The sequence below is a fragment of the Mus musculus genome, chromosome 18 (genome assembly GCF_000001635.26).
Source record: "Mus musculus strain C57BL/6J chromosome 18, GRCm38.p6 C57BL/6J".
NCBI classification, from domain to species: Eukaryota; Metazoa; Chordata; class Mammalia; order Rodentia; family Muridae; genus Mus; species Mus musculus.
The window spans coordinates 57465929-57483308 of record NC_000084.6 but is presented as its reverse complement, the minus strand read 5'-3'; the positions used below and the strand labels follow the sequence as shown (position 1 = coordinate 57483308).

The 17380-nt window shown below is 43.3% G+C and overlaps 1 protein-coding gene across 4 annotated transcripts; it reads right to left on the bottom strand.

The window, feature by feature from the left end:
- Window positions 1-5174: 5174 nt before the first annotated feature.
- Ctxn3 (cortexin 3) lies at window positions 5175-15558 on the bottom strand. Of its 4 annotated transcripts, XM_030250562.1 has the most exons (3): window positions 10778-11449; window positions 10613-10697; window positions 5176-6295 (listed from the first exon to the last, which is right to left on the bottom strand). In XM_030250562.1, the coding sequence occupies exon 3, from the start codon at window positions 6194-6196 to the stop codon at window positions 5954-5956; it is 243 nt and encodes an 80-aa protein (XP_030106422.1). In that variant the 5' UTR covers window positions 6197-6295; window positions 10613-10697; window positions 10778-11449; the 3' UTR covers window positions 5176-5953. The 4 variants fall into 4 exon arrangements, with proteins under 4 accessions (NP_001128169.1, XP_030106422.1, XP_006526202.1 ...); NM_001134697.1 differs by lacking the exons at window positions 10613-10697; window positions 10778-11449 and adding an exon at window positions 14473-14823 and having other exon boundaries at window positions 5175-6295; XM_006526139.2 differs by lacking the exons at window positions 10613-10697; window positions 10778-11449 and adding an exon at window positions 15539-15558.
- Window positions 15559-17380: the final 1822 nt, after the last annotated feature.

Here is a 17380-nt window from a genome sequence, read left to right as displayed (position 1 = left end):
GGATGCACGAGAACACTCTGAGTGTGTTATCGTTCTCCTGCGCATGAAACTGTCAAGGAGCAAACTAATTTGACAAGAGATTTTCACTTCATTGAAAAGCAGACTTAATTCAACTGACCAGTGACAATTACATAAAGACTTCAAACGCAAAAGATCCAAGCAGAACCGCAAGAGGAATGGATGGATACCAGTCTAACAACCACTTTTGTATAAATTGTCCTTTCCTGTAATATCTTGACTGTGTGGCCTTTTTTTAGAGGCTTGTTAGATAGATTCCAGATGGAGCATCACTTCTCCAATCAGAAAAATAAAATATAATATAAAATTTTAAAAAACTGTCTAGTTAATTATATATGGGCCTTTCTTTTCCTTTCTAGATACTGGAGTCCCTGTGAATCTGATGAGTAGACAAAATTTGCTAAAAAGAAGAGAAGGCTTCAAATCATTTGACAGTACAAGACACAATTGAAGGAACTAGATGTTTTGTTCTGAGAAACTGGAACTCTCAGCAACGGCACACTCTTCAGTCAGTCTGACCCACTCACGAATGCTGACATGCTGTAACTCACGGGTCATACACAAAGGACACGCAATAGCAGTGTCTTCCTGTCTCTTACCAAGTTTCCACAGGACAACTCCGGGTTGGTTGGAGCTAAGCACACACACGCAGTGGGTTGTTTGATTAGAGAGGAATCTTAACGTTGGGAAATACCAGTCTTTTATAATGGGCTTCAAGCAGCGCTGCTCAGTCATTTTCCTAGGAGGATCAGATACCATCTCAACACAGACCTCTTCACAAAGAAAAGCACCTTGCCCTTTGCCGGAAAACATTAAGAAACACGAGAGGCCTGTGGAGAGTGGCTTTCAGTAGTAACTGCAATCTTCAGAGCAGTCACGCGAAAGCATAATAGGAATCGCCATCAGTCATTGCAGATGCAAAACAAGATCCAGAGATGAGAAGTGCAGGGAGAGGCATGCTGGCTGATAAGGGCGTGCTTTATACAAAGCAGAGGGAGAGAGGTCGTAAGGGATGCCTTGTGAAGTTAGGTGAGGTCAGGATGAAGCCTGCCTGTCCTTTGTCACCAGTTATTAAGGAAAGCAGTGCATGTAACAGAGAAATTGAATAGTTCCACAGGCTTCTTCCTGCACTGGGATTAGCAGAGGGGAGAAGAGAACAAAGTACCATAGTACCCTCCATGTTGAAGAAGGACCCCCCCCCCCCCATGGAAGCGTAAGACCCCAGATATCCTGAATCCTCCAGATACTGAAGTTTTCCCTCTGTTTCTATGTCTGTGATAAAGCCTTCCATTAAAGGCTCAACAACGACAGAATAACTCTAACAACGTGTGACTTTTTAAAAAATGATGTGAATGTTATCTCTCAGTTTATTCCTGGAATTTTCCATTTAATATTTTCAAACTGTAGCTGATCTCTAGCCACTCCACGGCTGAGAGCAAGCTTCAGCTGAGATGGCAGGGGAGGGAGCGCTGTAGCAAAGAAGAAAGGCAGCAGAGAAAAGGGATAAATTCTGCTTTCAAAGGGCCAGCTACTTCTCGGATGGCAAGTCTTCTGAGCCTCTGGATCCCCAGAGCACACAGGTTTCCCTTTGATGACCCAAGGACAGGGCAGTATCCAGTCTCTGTGAACACCGTTGCAGGCTTCCTTGTCCGCCGTGCCCCTTCAGCTAAGAAAAACATCTCAGAAGTCTGGTTGGATTAAAGGAAGCTCGAAGCCTCTCCCTAGATTGATGAGCCTGTATTTTGAGAACAAATCTTTGCTAAAAGACCTCTTGCAATCTAACTGGAAACAATTCTGACATATAAGCAGAAACTTCAGGATATTTAAAAATAATCCATCAGCTCAGGGACTTCTTTTTTTTTTCCCAAAACAAGTATTTCCGTGCTGCAGAAAGAGACTAAAATTACAACCTTTGGGACAGTCAGCAAATGGTTATCTCCAGCCCTGGAATTATTAGCTGGTCCCTTTGTTCAGCTTGTGATGGACGACATACAGACAAAATGATGTGATACTAAGAGGTGAAGACTGACAGAATCAGATGTGTGAGCAAAAGTGAAGGAAGGAAACAGGAGATAAGGATGTATTTTATGTCCTATGCTTACGGTCCTGCCATATGACCCATTCCTCTGACTCTTGGTGTGTAAAGTGAGACACCCAGCATGGGCAACAACCCCTTTCTTTGTAGTTCTGGGATCTGCCAAGAACCCATGAAACTTTGCTTCCCTCAGAACAAGAATAAGCTGGATATCCTGGGGTTGACAACAGGGCTTGGGAGAGAAGGGGTATTGCCCTTGAAAATGCTCTAAATGAGAGTTCTCTTTCTCTAGGCAATGTGTTTATAGAACCATCAGTCTGGATACTGGGAAAGCCTGTGGGGGGATCTTAGAGGACTTTGTGGGCCTTTAGGATGTGGCATGAGTATCCATTTAAATCAGGAATCTGGAACACCTTTCTCCACGACAATAAATCCAGCAGAGCACTCTAATACTAAAGCAAACATGCAAACAACAGTAAAAAGCTCCTTGGAAAGGGACTCAGGATAGCTGGGTCCTGGATCTTCCAGCCAAAGCCAACTGTAGAAGAGGAAGGACTGCTGTCTGTAGAGTGGACGTTTGCCTGGAAATTTCATTTCTCTTTTCTCAGAAACAAGATGTCCAGATGAAGCTTAGGGGATTATTTTTTGTTTCAGGCCAATAATCCCTTCAGGCACAGGCCAGTTTGACCCTGGATTGTGTGTGCTCAGTGCTTTGAGCACCATTTCTGGGAAGCTCATTATAAATCAATAAATAAGACATCCACTTCAGACTTCATCCAGTGCTTTGGGGCTTAAAGTTCTTCTCAAAAGTATTCAGGTTTCTATATTTTTACACACCAATTCTGAGAATGGATGCCTTGAAACTGCAAGGCTCATGTTTTAATTTTTGTTTGGTGATTTTTTTTTTCAGCATAGCAAATGCATCAATGTACTTATAGTCTGAATCCGTTTGCATATCACACTGTGCATCAAGGACAATAAAAAGGGGACTTGAATAGATTTATTTTTTCTACGTATTCAAGTATCTGCAGGATCTGGAATCTGCCTCCTGAAATTGTATATCTTACCTCCACTTTAACCCTCGAAAACAGAATTACTCGTGCTTATAAATCTAACAACAAGGAGTTGAGTTCATCTCCTCCACACTTCAAGTTGAACATGTTTTGTGCCTGTTTATACTTTAAGAGGTTTCTTGCCGGAAGAAATGTTGATGTAAAAACTTGGGGGTGTCTTGAAGGACATAAAGCAGGGACTTGTAATTTAGAGCTCAGACTACAAATGACATCACTATGTTTTTCTGAATCAAAGAGCAGATCTAGAGTGAGTGACCTTGGTAAAGATATTTTTTTCCCATCCGGAGATGCAGATCTACGTGATAAAGGTCAGCTGAACTCATTATAAATATCTTGTAAGATAGGCAGTGCTCCCCCCCCCCCCCCCACGATCCTGCAAGGAGAAAGGCAGGAGAGGGAGGGCTTACCTGACATTTTGAAAATGTGCTTCTCACCCCAAGGAGCCAAGAGTAATTATGAGTGAGCATGTCTCAGAGGGGATCAATTTACTCTGAAGAGCCCAAAGCTTTCTTTGTATCACTTGTTATGGTATTCTTGCTCTGAACAGAGGATGGTGGTGGGGACACAGTGAAGGGGGGAGAATTAAAAAGTTATAATCTGGGAGAATAGTGTGGAGAAGAAAGGGAGAAAGGCTAAAACAGGCCTGGGGAGCCCCAGTGAGCTTACAGCCAATGTCTGGGCTTAAAGACATCAAAGAGGATGGATGAATATTTCTCTCTCTTTCCCTTATAGAAACTTAATTTGAGGTTGCCCCAAGGAAGGGGGCAGAAGCTGGAACTACTACCAAGGTTCCTTGTGGCATTTCCTTCCCATGGATCTACAGTGACTCCCACTATCACCAGGGTGCCCAGCTCCACGTCTGTCCTTCATGGGGACAGCAACCTCTCTCCACTGTCTACTCCAACCAGGCTCTCCCAACCCAAACATTCCCGCTCACACCATCATCTCCTTATTCCCCAGCCTGCTCTCCTCCCCTTGGATACATCAATGACACCCCTGTCCTCAAAGGTCAGGTTCTAGATTCTGTCATGATAATAACATACTGCATAAAGCTTTGTACCACAAGCTCAGATATGGATTACTACATGGGAACAAGGGGCATTGTCTTCACTGATGGTTTCAGATCACATCAGTCATTCTCCATGTTTTATCTTCTGGATCGTTGCTCCTCAACTCACATCTATAGAATCAAGCCTGAGGATGGAAGACCATGGTATATTCCGAGGAGAAACTGAGGAGCTAGGAGAATCTCAGGTGGGATTCTGAGAGTTACTCTTTGTTTATTTATTTAGGAGAGGGTATCGTGGAGTCCAGGCTGGCCTCACACTTACCATGTACCTGAGACTGCTATTTCTTTGTATATTCTTCCATATTGTTTGACAGATTCTTATCATGGTCTTATGGGACCTTTATAATGGAAATCAGACTATATATTAAGCTCCACAGATGATTCTGAGGTGACCTTTCAGCCATGGGTCACAGACATCTTCCACTTAACTATCTCTCCAGCCTTGTGACATCTTCATGCTTGCATATTGAGAGTATTCTTCTCCCTCCCTTGTACCCGTGCTCCCATTCCTTTTTCCTACATCCCCCTATAGAACAGGCTACATCTGTACTGGACAGTCCATATTCACCTTTCCTAATCCCCCTATAGAACAGGCTACATCTGTACTGGACAGTCCATATGCACCTTTCCTACATCCCCCTATAGAACAGGCTACATCTGTACTGGACAGTCCATATGCACCTTTCCTACATCCCCCTATAGAACAGGTTACATCTGTGCTGGACAGTCCATATGCACCTTACCTACATCCCCCTATAGAACAGGTTACATCTATGCTGGACAGTCCATATGCACCTTTCCTACATCCCCCTATAGAACAGGTTAAATCTATGCTGGACAGTCCAGAGGCCCCTTTCATGAAAGGGGAGGGAATGTGATGACCTCCCCTGCTCTCTTTTGTCTTTTGGGAAAATGTTACCCATTCAGTACCCCATATCATTACTATCACTTTATCTCAGTAAAATAAGAGGACATATTACTGCATCTTGAGATTTTTTTTATTTGGTAACTATGTGCACATAAAAATGCATACTCCTCTTAAAGCCAAAGTCTTTTTGATAAGCGATCATCTTTCTTTTAAAAATATAACCTTGAAGTTGTGCTTGTAACCTATAAGTTCCATCACAAATGTAAGTACAGTAGATTCAAATTATACATCAGTGCATTTAAATGTGTTAGCTATAGGAATACAGAGATTGGATTAGGACTGGTAGTGAAAATGATAGCATTCCCATCCAGAGTTACCAGGTAAATAACTATTTTTCCTAAGCCTACCACTGCTTCCTGGAGCCCCCTGCTTTGCAAGAAATAAGTAGCCCCTTGATGTCGTCTCTACACAGGCTTCCTCACCCTGCCCAGGACATAAATGTGCACAAAGCACAAAGTAAAATTGAGAGACATGACTTGTACTCAGACTCATACCCGATCTTCTCTAATTACTCATTACTTGTTCTGAGCAGAGAGTGCTTCATTTGACAGCGACATCTTCGCAAGTGTTGGTGCGCTTGTTGGTGCGCTTGGTTTTACAATATCTTCAACAACATTCATTGAGTAGACATAAATGCTTGCACCTTCCTACTTGGGCTCTAGTAATAGAAACTTTCCATTATCCTCAAATAAGACACCTTTAACACAATAGCAGGTTTATGAAATAATGGGTTGTTATCCTAGGGCCATTCATGGTTAAAATTGGATTTGTTAAGAACATTAACAAAGAGGAAGATTTGCTCCTTGGGAGGGCAGCCTACTGTGTCCCCACTAAGCAAGGGCATGGTCAAACTGCCCTTTCTCCAGCCCTTCAAGCCCATCAGCCCATGTTGAGGTTGGCATGCTCCGATATGGGTCTAGAAGAATTCGGAAGCACCTGACAATGAGGATGCCCAAAAAGATGAACAACAGGATCACAAAAACGAATGTTGTTTTCTGTTCCAGAGACATGCTATAATCTGATCCGTTCCCAAGGGGTACCAGGGGTGAAGGAACAGGCTGTCCTCCATCCATCGTCCAGGGAATCCAGAGCACAGTATCTTCTGCTTCCCCTTTCTTCCATCATCAGTTTGCAGAGATCATGGTGGCTGCTCCCTGGAGGGGCTGAGTTATCTTCAGGAAGAAAGGAAAGAAGAGGAAGCAGCTATCAGAATGGGACCTGTTTTTCTAGAATCACAGCAAGTTTCTCAGACCCAGTCTATCGGCCAACTTCTCTTTAAACAAGAGAGGCTTAATTCTATATAACTAGGGAGAATAATATATCCCTTTTGTACAAAAATGACCAGATTGTCCTTAGAATGGCCAACTGGGACCAGAAGGGATGGACAAGAAATTCAAGTAAAACACAGAAGATAAGAAGAAGCAAAACAACATTGGTTTTTAAGAGTGCTCTTAATATGCAACCTCTCTGCCCAGGACTCCTCCTACTCCATCCAACAATGTAACTCTCACATCGCTATAATAATGTTGCCAATCAAAGTTGAACAGCAGCTGTGAGCCAGCACTGTGATACACTTGACATCTAAGAGTCACAAAAGCAGGGACCTCTACAGCTCCGGTGAGGGGAAACTAAGACCCAAAAGGGGGGTGTTTAATATAAAAATCGGCAGGGAAGCTTTGGACTCTTGGGCTCTGGAGTCCGGTTTCCTCTTTGCTGCTAAATAAATGTGGGACCTTAGAGAGGTCAGTGTGTTGTATACATTCAGAATTGCCTGCATATCTCTTGGTACTGAGATAAAGACGAATGTCTGAAAAGCATCTGAAAAGTATACAAAGAGCAAGAAAAGACAAGAAACTATTGCTTCACTTCGGACAGGACTGAAGGAGAGTTGCTTTCTGCTGCCTGAGCGGAGGGGAAGGCACCACAGACTCCTAAACCTTCAAGGAAGTTTTTGTCTTTACTCTTCAAATCAAAGCCCAGGTTCAGTTCTCGACCCAGGGAAGAATCTAGAGAATTGAGCAAGGGGGAATGAATTTGACCAACTATAGTTAAAAGAACAGTGGCTTCCTTACCATCATTACATTGGAAGAGAAAGAGAGAGATAGAGAGACAGAGACACAGAGACAGAGTGACAGAGAGAAACAGAGACACAGGGAGAGACTGAGACACAGGGAGAGCCAGAGAGACAGAGAGACAGAGACAGTTTTTTACATTTTAGTGTTATATTTTACAGTTTAGTGTTAAAAATGAAACATTTAGATAGTGCTATTTGCTCTTACAGGCAAATCTTAGAATATACAAAGGTTATTACAACATTCAAGTACTGTGCTAAGTCAATTTACATTTTTTAAAGAAAAGCATACATACTAGACATGACCATGATATGACATACTGCTTGTGATGTATCAGAGTAGCTGGCTATAGAAATTAACATGACTCCAGAAAACCTATGCTCAATGGAAGTAAGCAACTGAGTACAAAGAGAAACCATGACCTATCCATCACCACAGCCCTTCTTCAGTTAACTTCAGAACATCATCACCTCTAGTACACTGTTAGTCATCTGAATAACAGAGTGCATGTAGCTTGACACATCAACAAATATAAAATAAAATCCTCATTCAAAAAAACCTAGGTTAACAAAGGGGATAACTAGCAACATCCAAGAAGATGAAGTCACCAGTTTGAGGGTATTGGATCTTTGGTAGCTCTACCACTTTAATTTTTTTTTCCTGGATGCTGGAATACTTGTCTCATTTATGATTCATGCTCCTTTTGAAGCAAGGCTGAGATAAAAGTTAACTGTATTTTTAAAACAAATAAGCTCTTTAGAAATATAGGGGAGGGTGATGAATTGGGTTTACCCTGAATCTGCTTATTTTTAAAGCATCCTCCAGCTTCGGGTGTTAGTGTTCACTGGGCCTCAAGAAGAGGGCAGGAGAGCAGCTAGAGCCTCCATTGCGATTTCCTTCTCATAACAGACTAGGGCCATCTGCAGCCACTGAAAATATCCACACTGGACTTAATCACTCCAAATATAAATTATCTAAGGGCAGGGATGAGGGAGAGCCACCTGATGGTGGGCGAGCACACGTCTCTGCTGGCACTTTCTCGCTTGCCTTTTCTTGTCCCATGGGCTCTACTCTATGTGGACCTTGCTCCCCTTGCTCTTCCCTAGAATCCCAATCTATGTCTAGCTTTCCTTTGGCCCAAAAGAAGTCAGATTCTTTTCATTTCTCAACAGAGCTCAGTATGCATTTCTAGATTTAAAAAAAATAAAAAATAAAAACAATGTACAACCCCAAAAGTAAATGTAGGAAAAGAAGAGATAACTAATTATATACATTCACAAAGTTGAGGCTATCTGGGATCTGTGAAGTCAAATCAATCAAGGGCGACCAGAGAGAGAACCCATAAGCCTGGAAGATAAATCCCATGCTACAAGACAGCTAAGCAGAGCAGTAAAGCCTTCTTTAGGTCACCCCTCCTTTCCCTAATGCTGGTGTCTGAGCAATGAGAGCTGTCTTGACACTGGATCCATCTTTGTTGACCTTCTTCAAACGGGGCAAATGGCAACCAGTTTTCCCTGGACCAGTGCTTCATGGTTCTTAGGCTCTACCCATAACTCAGGATCACGAGCAGATGTTCTGTTCATTCAGTGTCTGCAGCAATGACATGCCCCAGGAGAATCCCTAGAATGTAGCCTCATCCCTCATCAGATTGCCTACCCCTCACCCCTTTCAGTCTCCCCGTAAGAGACCCTGGTGCTTCACTTCTCCACAACCTAACTATTGCAATGTCCTAATAACCAGTTTCAAATCGTAGTTTTACTACACTTTGCTGGTTTCAAGGCAAAATGCAGTCGAAGATGTAGTTCAGTGGCAGATAGCCTAGGAAATGTCAGACCCTGTTCCAACCCCTAGTACCCATCTCTAGAAGATAGAGGGTGGTGAGCTGGAAGGAAGGAGGGAAAGAAAGAAGGAAAAGAAAGGACAAAGAAAGGAAAGAACAAATGCATGGAGAAACAAAGGAGCAAAGGAAAGGAAGAAGGGAGGAAAGAGAAGGAAGGATAAAGGGAAGGGAAAGGAAGGAAGAAAGGAAAGGAAAGGAAAAGAAAGAAAGAGAAAAGAAGGGAAGGGAAGGGAAGGGAAGGGAGGGGAGGGGAGGGGAGGGGAGGGGAGGGGAGGGGAGGGGAGGAGAGGAGAGGAGAGGAGAGGAAAGGAAAGGAAAGGAAAGGAAAGGAAAGGAAAGGAAAGGAAAGGAAAGGAAAGGAAAGGAAAGGAAAAGAGAAGGAGAGGAGGGATGGGATGAGAGAGGAGGAAGGAGGGAGGGAGAAAAGAGGGAAGGAAGGAGGAAGGAAAGGAGGGAGGGAGGAAGGAAGGAAAGAAGGGAGGAAGGAGGGAGAGAGGGAGGGAGGGAGGAAGGAAGGAAGGAAGGAAGGAAGGAAGGAAGGAAGGAAGGAAGGAAGGAAGGAAGGAAGGAAGGAAGAGGCAAGATACAAAAATCTAGTTAATTCTTGTATAAAGCCTGACACCCACTTTGGGAAACCTGAATATAGATGGTGATAGAAAAACAGATCGATACAAATTCAATAAGAGCATGCAAGCAAAAGAATTTTGAAAACTTTATATAGCACTTTATAAATGGCAAAGCTCCCCTCTTCCAGCATACCACAGTGCCCAAATTCTTCCTAAAATAACATATTTCGGTCAGAAAGAACCAAACTTTCTTACTAAGTTAATATTTCAGCAAGGAACATGTCACCTTTACCCTATGAGTAGTAACTTTTCCATGAGAACTGTCGTCACTAGGAACAGGAAGAGATGCAAGACATGGGATGAAGGAGCAAAGAAATGCAGAAGGTGGGGCAAAGATCCCTGTGGGACCAACATGCAAGTGAAGGGCAGGGGGAGCAGCCAGGGTGCCATGAGCAAATGGATACATGATGGCTGGAGAAGGAATGAGTACCAAAGGATCAGGGGACAGAGAGACTTCGAGACAAAGGCCAAAGGCCAACTACTTCATGAATTCATTTAGAAGCGGTTGAAATCTCTCCAAGAAGCTGCTTAATTTTGAAACCAGCAATCAGCTCACTTGCAATTTACAAATTTAAAATGTTCAACGGCATGCTTAAGTGGAAGGGGAAAAAACTCAGATTAAAAAAAAAAAAAGGAATGAAGAAGTAAGCATCATTGCTTAACAACCACCATGCACAAATATTCAGGCACCTAAATTTTTAAAAGCCCAACTTAAAGTAAAATGTCCCTGTTTCAGTAAAAAATTATTCTTACAAAATGTTCAATGGTGCTTTTAACTAAATAGTGAAATCTTCCTTTTATGAACAGCAATAATGAAATCTTTTTTATTTTATTTTACTTTTTTATGAACAAAGACATCTGAGAAAACAGGGTTTTGGCATGATCACCCAGAGTCTTACTAATAGCACATGGCAGTTATTTTAAGTATAAAGAAAGACCATGGTTACTCACAGCAGCGTCTGGCCCTGGCGGGATTTCCCCATCATGTAGTGCATCTGTCCTCTCTCTCTCTCTCTGCCAGATTCAATTGTGTTTGCTTGGGAAATAAAGTCTAATTTTAATACTGAAGCAACAAGACTCAAGTCAAAAGATGCCTTTAAAAATTACATAACATACCCGTTTTCTCAAGTCAAGCTCCATGGAGTCTCTGGAAATGACAGAGTGGAAAGTATCCTGAATGACTCTGGCAGTCTGTGTAAGCAACCTATCTGTCCTCCCCCGCCCTTCTCTCTCTCTCTCTCTCTCTCTCTCTCTCATCTTAATAATTGCAAAGCGTCCTTCTTTTTGTTCATCCGTCCTCCTTATACACTGCATCCTGTCCATCCTAAATCTAACTGCTCCTCCTCCTAGAGACTCTTATGCCGGGCCATTGACTTCCCGGGATGTGATGTTCTGATGGTTCCTGGACCACAGAGCAAGCAGTATTGCTACAGCAAAAGAATCCTCTATGCTATTAATTTATTTTCCTGTTTAAAATAGAACATGTGTCAAATCTCACTTGACGTCTGGTGAAACGGCCAACACATTGGCCAAAATAAAGTCCCAGGTGATGGAATCTAGGGACACCAGGAGACTGTATTCTGAATTTTGCCTGCTCACCTAGAACACCCCCAACACCTCCATCGCCAGGTCCTGTTCACAATGCATACTCCTCTTTTCACCTGTGTATTTTATCTCTGTTCTCGGGGTCGTCACCAGCTAAGCCCTCACAGGTCTTCTTTACCAAAGACAGTGCCTCCTACTCTGTCTGCAGACACTTCAGAGAACAAGCATCCAGGGTGTGTACCTTCTTCCTTAGGAAGCAACAAGCTCCTAAGGAATGCAACACTGACATAGGGTCACTGGGTATTTGGGTATACATTGGACTGAACGTCTGACCCCCTTTATAGTCCAGGACACTGAATTCGAAATGCAAGGTTCCAGCTACCCAAATCAATGAACAACCCAACCCATTCACAGAGCTGAGGTATGAGATCTCAGAAACAGATCAACTTTCAGAGAATCACAGACAGTTCAAGCCACCATGACTTGTTAATCGCTGCAGATCTTATACAGTATGAAAAGCTGGTAGTTATTTCGCTGTTCAGTTTTTCCTGGCTTTCGGTGCTGATGGGTGGAGTCCAAAGTATAATAAAACAATCAGTCGGACATAGGCAAGTACCCTTCTAGTGAAAAGGTCACTCTTATATAATCTGCCTCTTGAAGAAGAATTTCAGCCCTCTAAAATATACTGAATCCTAATGTCTTACATGGAGACGATTAATGTCAACAGGCACCCTTTTCAGGCTGCAAGCCCTTGGACATTTTATCTAATTTGCATCTCATTATGCAATTTCACAAAAAGGAAAAATACTTTGCTATGAGCAAAGTATCTCTTAGAGCCACAACACATTTCTTACCTCATTTTTTAAAGTGGCAGTGATACACTCAGCCCAGGGCATTTGTTCCCTCGACCTGTGGAAAGGCTTACAGACCCCTGACTCCAAAGCCTCACACTTAGGTCTCAAATGCCTTCCTTCCTGGAACGCACTGTGGTGGCAGTGGGCGTGACAGCTGTAGTCCTTGGCAGCACTGCCTGGCACATTCTGGGTGTTCAATAAATAAACAGTAGGAAAGGATGCTTCCCCTCTTTGCCACTTTTGTGCAAAGTGAGGTTTATTCCTAGTCTGTGTTGTGTAAAGGTAGCACACAAAAGCACAGCCAGTTACCTAAAGAGTAGCCGCTCCCCTTCCGCCACACTGCAGGTTGGGATGCATTGAAAGTCTCATCTCTCCGCTGTTAATGCTCTGCTGGGCAGAGTAACGCAGCACTGTTTGTGTTTTAGGTGCTTCTGAAGCACATAATTGCCACGCCTAGTTTTTAATGCTTCTAGGTCAGAAAACCTAATTTCTTAAGTTGACATGTTTTTAAAACCAGGTGTAAACACAGTCCGTCCATTGAACAAGAACACTCGTGAGTTTGGCTAGTTTACACTGACAGGACACTTTGTCCTATGGAGAGATCCTGTGTACTTCATTTATGTTTATCTGGCAGAGTAGGGAGACAGCTGTTTAGACAAACAGGAAGGGAGCTGGCTAGGTAGGAAGGGTTGAATTTGCAGTGACTTGCGGAGACGAACTTAGCTCAAGGGTTGCAGTGTTCTGCAATGGCCCTAGCATTGATTACTGACACAGGACTGTGACTTTCAATGACCTAAGGAACACATCCCGAGGCTGAGTCTTAGTAAACTCCGTCTCTACTTTTAAGTTAGAGAAAGCCTCAGCCACACTCTGACTCTCAGAGCTGAGAGTTCTACCATGTATCTCTGACACACTCCCTCACTCCAGGCAGATGAACATCCCAGGTTCAACACCCCCTAGAACTCCGAGTGAGCCCTCTATACGGGCCTCCTCATTAACTCAGTAAGACCAAACAACTAACAGCTCTTCAAGCAGTAGGGTATGCAGCTACGAGAGTGTCCTGTGTAGTGTCTGTAGAGAAGACACTATAGAGACAGAGTCTTGTGAGTCTTTCAGAAACCCTGCATATTAGCCAGTAAACCATATCCACATAGTTGCATATATACACAGTGATGCAAAATGTTTCAGATAAATTCAAATAATTCATGGCCCAGGTGATCAGCTACAACTCCAGGTAATAATGTCCTGAGACTTCAGAAGTGCTTCATATGTTTTAAATCCTCCCGCCCCACATTTACTTTTTTGGTTAACATAAATATGTGGCAACACATACATATATTTTTCTAAACATTGCCTTCCTGCTCCAATGCAACACCCACCAGGGCTTGAAAATTCACAGGATAGATGAGGGAGATTATTATTTTATGCGCTTGAAAAACATACTCTAGGATACTAGAAAACTCACAGGCAATATTTTTTAAAAGAAATGTGAAACTGGTCAGCACCAAATGTCAACAGGCAGTTTCTGCAGAGTCTTTCTCACACTGCTGCTGTGTGGAAGGTCTCTTTTCTGCTCATCCCTGCAGAGTCAGGCTGCAGCTGCAGCTGCTTGGATTTAGGAGTGGAGTCTGTTACTGCTGCTGTTATGCTGTTACCTCTGGGCCATTGGGGGACATGGCTCTTTCGCCAGAGTCCCAGTCTCCTCTCTACTTCTTTCTCAATATCATTTTCCCCTAACACCTGCTGAGAGAGTTTTAAAGAGACTGCAAGGCAGGGGTGTAGCCCAACCAAGAATCATGCAGTACCCAGACCTTAACTGGGCAAACTGAAGCCACAATTAGTAAAGTGACACGGTAAACTTCAAACAATAAGCCCTCCCGTTCCTCTGGGTTTTCTGTCTCTTTCCTCCTGAGTTTCGTGGTAGAAGAGATGGTGTTCACAGGGACACCCCAAAAGGCTACGACAGCTAGTGCTCCTCACTCACCGTCATCAACACTGATTAGGAAGTTGCTGAGTTGTGAGCCCTTGTAAACAACACCAAACATTCTTATTACCTTTTCAGAAGATTGGGTAAGTCACATGAAGGGGGGAAACTGTAACACTGTAACGAGTAAACAGTTTCCAAGAATAAATGACTACAGCTTATGTAGGGGAAAAAAGCCTGTTTTCCTACTTTTTAAAAATGCAGTATCAGAACCATGACAAACTTCAATGTGCTCTTATAAGGGGGCCATCGTTACATTTTACCTTCTTGAACTAACTTTCCCTAGCAGCTGATTAATTAGACTTTAACAGTCAAATTTCAATTCAGAACTCAGACCCAAAAGGTACCTGTGATTACTGCTCATGAATAAATTACAAAGTTACAGAAAAGCATCTAATTAGCTCAAAGACACAGTTACGATGGAGTACCTGATCTGGCTGGGCAAACGCTTGATTCATCTCCTGGTGAAACAGTTACAGGTAGTTAAAAGCCTGTCTGGTTTCCATTCTTCCCGGCCAGGCTGAGTTCAAGCAGGAGACAGAGAGGTAGCAGCGAGCAGCTGATGGCACACCCAGCTCTAAAGCTGTTGTCTCTCAGGCTCCGAAACTTCCCATTAAAACCCCTGAGTTAAAGGAGCATCGTCTTTCTGTGCTGAGGCGTCATTAGCAGCCGATACAGCTGCTTCTTTGAGGCAAGCCATGATTTCAGTTCTGCCTCAGCAACTCTTCGGAGGATTCTGCTTCAGTGAGTAGAGGCAGTATCCTCCTCTCAGTGAGTCTGCAACCGTCCTCAAGAAAACATTAACATTCAAAGGGAGTGCAGGGGAGCGCATCACCGGGCATTCGGGCATTCCCGAAACCCTTTCAGAAGCAAAGCTGGAGATCTACCTATGCTGCGTCTCCTCTATTGATTGCTGACACTGTTCCTGTTAAGGGATATCAATTAGCACCTTGCAGACAACCAGCTTTAGTATTGATTATGGTTTATAACCTTCAGGCCAACTCAGCCAATGGAAAGACTTTTTAGGGAAGGGTATCGCAAAGCATTTGGGAGACTGAGACTCCTTTCCCTAAAGATAATAAAACCATTTACAGAAAACAGCATCCATGGGGGGGGGTGGAGAGAGGGGGGGGGAATGACTTAAAAAGAATCAAATCGGATTTTCACCATATCTGTAAATATTCTAGCAGGTGGCTGGATATCATATCTCTTTGGCCAACCTCAGACAACTTTGACTGCCCCCACCTCCACCCCCCAAACAGGCCACCCGAGACCACACAATGAATAAAATAGGATTTCTGTGGGGAAACTATTGTCAAATTTAGACTCTAGCTGCATGGCACAGTTCTCAAGTTACTTTCTTTCATATTTTACGATGAAATTCTTGCTTTTAAGGGGAAAACATCACTTCCCTGGAAATACTTCAGCATAATCCTTAAGGAAGAATGTCCCAGAGGGGCTTCGTTTTGTTTTGAGTTTATTTTCGCCACTCACCACTTTCTGTATTGAAGTGGAAGTCGGATCAGCAACCGCATACCCAACTGCCAAGTGATGGGTACGGGTAGCAAGGATGCCCCTATGCCCTTCAGCTCTGCAGCCTCATCCCTGGGGAGGCAACACCATTACTAAGCAGCCCCAGGAGACTGTGGTGGAGCATCTGCCTAAGACGACAGCCTTATCTGTGAACATCAGGCAATGACCCTCAGGTGCCCCAGACCCCAAGGCTCTCAGAATCAGAGGCTGCATTTTAGGGCCCAATATTAAAATCGGTGTATAATCTCAAGAAAACATGAAGGTTCTTTCCCATGATTTTAAACTTATTTCCTTTTTAATTTTTACTTACCTCCCCCGCCCCAGTGCCCCTGCACCTTGTTCTCCTTTCCTTCCTCCCTTTTCCCCCTCCACCTCTCACATATACACCACAAAACAATAGGACTAATAAAATCTAATAGAGAGCTACAAGTCAGGCTGATGGGTTCTCCTGTGATTCAGTCCACTGACACTGGGCGATGGGGGTGTGTGCCCTGTCTTGGCAATGCCAACAGTATGGTGCTGGGAACATTCTCACCCACCCTCATTCCGGTATTTATCATTCCATGCGGTCAAAACGTAATGGGTCAGAAACAGCCTGCGTTGCTGTGGCTTGCCTTGCCAAAGAGGCCTTGTCTTCAGATACTGTTACAGCCTACAGACCTGATCAGAGGGGTGGACTCAGAAAGGACCCAGGGCACTCCTTTAGCAACTCTACAAGCGAAAAATCATCCCTGTGTTAGAGAGATGAGTGCTTGGCCTGTGTTTGTAACTCTCCAGGGGAGACAATTCTCCAATCCCCTGGGACAACGTCAGTGTAAACCAACTCCTTCCCTGCTTGCTTAGTCTAAGTGAGTTGATACATTTCTTCCCCCCCTGCTCTTGCTACAAAAAGTCACGCGTTAGTTAGCCAAAGAACACCTGCTCAAGCTCTGAGCTTGTGTTTAGAGCCAAGTTCAGCTGTTTGTTTTGGGCGATGTGTATAATTTGAACGATTGGAATTAGCTCTTCCTTTCTTTTTTTTTTTTTTTTAATTTTATTTAGTTTTTCTTTTTTTTTATTAGGTATTTTCCTCATTTACATTTTCAATGCTATCCCAAAGGTCCCCCATACCCACTCCCCCTTTTTGGCCCTGGCGTTCCCCTGTACTGGGGCATATAAAGTTTGCAAGTCCAATGGGCCTCTCTTTGCAGTGATGGCCGACTAGGCCATCTTTTGATACATATGCAGCTAAAGACAAGTAGCTCTTCCTTTCTCCATGCAGCTATGCTGTATGAATCATCTCAAAGTCTGAAACTATAAGGATTCATGCAATTCCACTTAAATTGTTCACAATAGGCTCTATGTCTTTTATCTTTGATAACCTCTAAGCTCTTCTCTGAATTCTTTCCAAACTTTATGTTCCCTAGGCTGGTTTTTAAATATGAACCTCAGGATGCTGTACAGCCATGTGTAATTATAATGTGAGAGTCTAACTTCCGGAGTCAGTGTTATATCCGGTAACCATTGGATAACCGTCAGAACTTCAAGGCTTCTGCCCAGGATTAGATTCAGTTTCTCAGTAGTCACAGACATCATGGGCTCCTGATAGGTAAAACTTTAAGGACATTCCACACACCCTGATGTTAAGCATCATCGTGAAGGGTCTTCAATCTGCCCTCCTCTTCGCTGTCCTAGGAAGTGCTTTTCCATAAAGATCTAAGCATTGAAAAGGAGACTTCATAAGCCATCGGAAGTACAACCATATAACAGCATTAGTCATTATTGCTCTCCTTTTCAGCCATGATTAATTTTGTAAAACAAAAC

Coding starts and splice junctions, on each gene's coding strand:
- Ctxn3 (XM_006526139.2), bottom strand. CDS start 6,196: ATGGATGGAGGACAGCCTGTTCCTTCACCCCTGGTACCCCTTGGGAAC.